The 3,875-nt window shown below is 41.8% G+C and overlaps 1 protein-coding gene across 1 annotated transcript in view; it reads left to right on the top strand.

The window, feature by feature from the left end:
* The window catches only part of SYAP1 (synapse associated protein 1), a 28,794-nt gene that overhangs the window by 7,373 nt on the left and 17,546 nt on the right, over window positions 1-3,875 (top strand). The window contains exons 2-3 of the mRNA XM_007958670.2: window positions 512-630; window positions 1,705-1,771. Of these exons, the coding sequence (XP_007956861.1) occupies window positions 512-630; window positions 1,705-1,771 (186 nt within the window). The remainder of the gene's footprint in view (window positions 1-511; window positions 631-1,704; window positions 1,772-3,875) is intronic.

Genomic DNA, 3,875 nt, shown 5'->3' on the forward strand with positions numbered 1-3,875 from the left:
AAAAAAAAAGGGGGGGGGGAAATTCCCAGCTTATCTTGGGATGGGTTAATCTTGGAAAAGAGGGGCAATATTTTCTGTGAACAGGAGGGAAGGAAGAGGATAAAGATGGACTGACTACATGGGGGCTAAAAGGAAGGAATATGTAAAGGAGCCTTCATCTGATTTGTGCAACAAGAGGGGAAATTATGTACTGAGCTCAGAACTGGAGACTTGAGAAGTGCAAGACAAGCTTGAAACAGTTGCTGGGGAGAGTCTGCTAAGTGTCTGAGAGAGATGCATTAAAGGCCTGGTGTGGGCAGCCAGGCTACCAGCAAAGTGGGATGCTGTCTGTGGACCTCCTTCCTTGTGTCAAGCTCTGATTCACCAGGAACTTACCCTACAGCTTTAGATTCTTATCATCAGGAGGGAAAATTCCCAAATGCACTAACTATTATACTTGAAGAAGGGAAAAATCCCAAATGCACTATTATACTTGAACAGAAACATAGACATTTTTCTTTCTTCTTTGTAGACTATCTGTTTAACTTTGCGACTGTAGCTACTAAAAAGATAACTGAATCAGTGGCCAAAACTGCACAGACAATAAAGAAATCAGTAGAAGAAGGAAAAATTGATGACATCATTGATAAGGTACATTTCAATACCTTTTCAAGTAAAAATTGATGAAATTCATTAGGTGTTGGTACAATTATCCCTTCTTATGAATGTTATTATTAGCCCAAATAGAACATCATATTATTCTGATGAAAATGTTAATTGTTGAGATTCTTGGGTTGGTTGGTAGGTTTGTTTTAATTAAAGTGAAGAGTTTTATTGAAAAATAGAACAGCCTAGATTGAGCGGCACTTCGTGAGAATTCAAAAGAGTATTCCCAAGATTCTTGTGTTTTTCCTCTTTTTGTGTAACATGTGTCAATGATATAAATTAACCTGATTTCAGTAACTTTGGTTGTTCTTTGAGTGTGTTCTAAAATACATTGACACTCCTGAATTACATTAAACTTTATCTATTGTGTGTTTAATTTTAAAAGATAACTATTTTAGAATATGCTTATGCCTTTGCATTAGGGTTAAAATTTTCAAGCCCTCGCCTGTTAAGAAAAACCCTATTGAAACTAAGGAGTGAGTTCATTTGTTGCAGTGGTGGGGAGTGGGCCAAGGGAATGTCATTTACAGTCATAATTACTTGGACTAAACCAAAACCAAAACCAAACTCACTGCTGTCGCTTCAGATCCGACTCATAGCGACCCCTCCTTGGGTTTCCAAAGTGGTATCACTACAGAAGTAGATTGCCCAACTTTTGTTCCAAAGGAGTGCTTCTGGTTAGCAGTCAGATGCCTTAGGAGGCTGTCAGTTAAACCTTAGATACAGTATTATTTAGGTATTTTTGTTTCTGCTATTTGTAAGTGTGAGTTTTGAGCTCTCCTTTATTATTTTATGAATAATACATGATTAAATCTTAAGTCATTTTATTTTTGCATTTGAAAGGATAATCCTTCATACACTTAAAATTCAAAACTATCAAAGACTTCTCTTGCTGGGGAAATGGAGACGTCTCACTTTTTTGGCCTTCTGATTTCAGTGAAAATGAGTAAAATGTCTCAAATAGACTTGTAAAATCTTTAATTTCTTATCTAACAGTAAGCTTTTCAAAGTAATTTGATTCTTGATGTAGTTTTTTGTTGTTGTTGTTTGTTTCAACAGACAATTATTGGAGATTTCCAAAAGGAACAGAAAAAATTTGTCCAGGAGCAACATACAAAAAAGTCAGGTATGGTATGGATGTGTGTTACATGACCTGCTGAATCTGCCAGATTTGACTATGCATCTTCTCCGTGCCAGGCAGCATACTAAGGCTCAGACAGTACAGAAATATGTGAGAAACGGCCCCATCTCCTGGACAGCACAGATATCAGTCAAGGAGACAGACCCATAAACCTTGAGGTTTAAAGGAAGGGAGTGAATCACTCCCTGCAGCTGGAGTCAGCCAGTGCCAGCCCCCCCAGGGAACTGGTTCTGAAGGCGTGGGAGGAAGTTTTCATTTCTCACATGCCACGTGGAACAGGTTCCAAACTGTGGATAATATTTACATACTAGCGCTTAGCAAATGTTGGCTTCATCGCCATTCTCTTCAGTCATGGGATGTTCAGGGAATTTACTCCATACATTAAGTTACTGACAAACATCCCTGTTTAAATCTGTTATAAGACCTTAAAATGCCTGATTTTCCTGTTTGGAGGTGTGCAAACGCAAAACCAGCCTCATGTCCTTGAATTTGGCAAAAGTTGTAGGAAATAATGCAGTCACTTTAAGCTGTGCTTCTGGTGAGTTACCACCAGGCATTGTCATACGTGAGTATACTCAACAGCATGAAGCAGCAATTTGGGACAAATAGACAATCCGAGGTAGTGTGACTTAGTGATTTATTGGAAGAAGTAAAATTGATCCTGGCTTGGGAGCTTGGTGTAGGAGCTGCTCCCTCTGAGATAGAAACTATCGGGTGATGTGAAAGGTTGGGAGGGCATTTCAGTTTTGAGGTGGCCATTAGATACCGGGTGAAAGGAGCCTGTCCGAAAGTTGGGAAGGGAAAGCAGGCGGTGTAGCAGGGGGGCCTCGGGGTGTGAGATCCCTGTGCAGCAGCTGAATCTCCACTGTGCAGGACAACACCCCTGGCCACGTGGGGCTGCCGATGTTTCAGTCAGTCAGATACAAAATTGTCTTCCCCAACTGCACTAGCCACACTTGAAGTGCTCAGTAGCCACTGGTGTCTGGTACCTTAAACCATACTGGCCAGCACAGCTACAGGACATTTCCATCTCCGCAGAAAGTTCTGCTGGTCAGCACTGATGGAAATGAAATGAACATGGTCCAGCACAGTTTGTTCCCATCTGGAGCATAGAGAATTCTGGCTAGTGATACTGAACATTAGTCAAGTCATATGAAATCCATGAGAATGGGGGAGATCTCTGTGAAGCATGTCAAGCATGAAGTGAGAGGAGCAGAGATCCACAGTGTAGAGGAGGAGAGGAAGGGAGGGAGGGAAGGAATTGACAATTACTCAGTGCCTGCTGAGATGCAGACATTATTCCTGTGATACCAAGGGAAAAAAAAAAAAAAAAAAAAAAAAACCAAACCCACTGCTATTGAGTCAGTTCCAGCTCATAGCAACCCCCATTGGGCTTCTGAGGCTGTAAATCTTTATGGAAGTAGATTTCTCCATCTTCCTTCTGCAGAGTGACTGGTGGGTTTGAACTGACAACTTTCTGATTCACTGGCAAATGCCTTAGGCACTGCACTACCAGAGCCCCCTATTCTTATAATAGCTCGTTTAATAAAAGGGAGACAATGCAGTCAGCAAGGTTAAGTGATTTGCTGAAGGTCAGCTGTCTGGTGAGTGAGAAAACTGAAACCTGTGCCCATTTGCACAAGTGAGAGGACACCTTGGAGAGAGAGCTGGGGGAACCAGGAGAGGGGACACCGAGGAGAACATGGCCAGGTCCAGAGAGAGCCAGTGACAGCACTGCACAGGAGCAAGGCACTATGTCCAATGTGGTGTGTACATGGGTTCACGTAATTGTCACAGATGCTCTATCAAATAATTACCATTCTTTCCATTTTCCACATAAGGAACTTTTCTCAGAAGAGAACTAAGAAATCTTTGTGGGTTTGTACAAGCAGGAGGTTATTGGTCACCTTAAAAAGAGCAGTTTCAGTGGAATGAGGGTGTGGGGCAGGCCAGGAGCCAGCAGCTCCTTGGGAGGACCTTGTCCCTGAGGTAATACTAGGAGTACTACAAACTGGTAAGTACTAGGAGAGGCTACGAGAGGTGATTCGATGGAGACCAGAATGTTATAGTAAATAATGTGGAAGTCTTG

The sequence above is a fragment of the Orycteropus afer genome, unplaced genomic scaffold (genome assembly GCF_000298275.1).
Source record: "Orycteropus afer afer isolate SDZICR_OR568_19922 unplaced genomic scaffold, OryAfe1.0 scaffold01073, whole genome shotgun sequence".
In the NCBI taxonomy this organism is placed as follows: Eukaryota; Metazoa; Chordata; class Mammalia; order Tubulidentata; family Orycteropodidae; genus Orycteropus; species Orycteropus afer.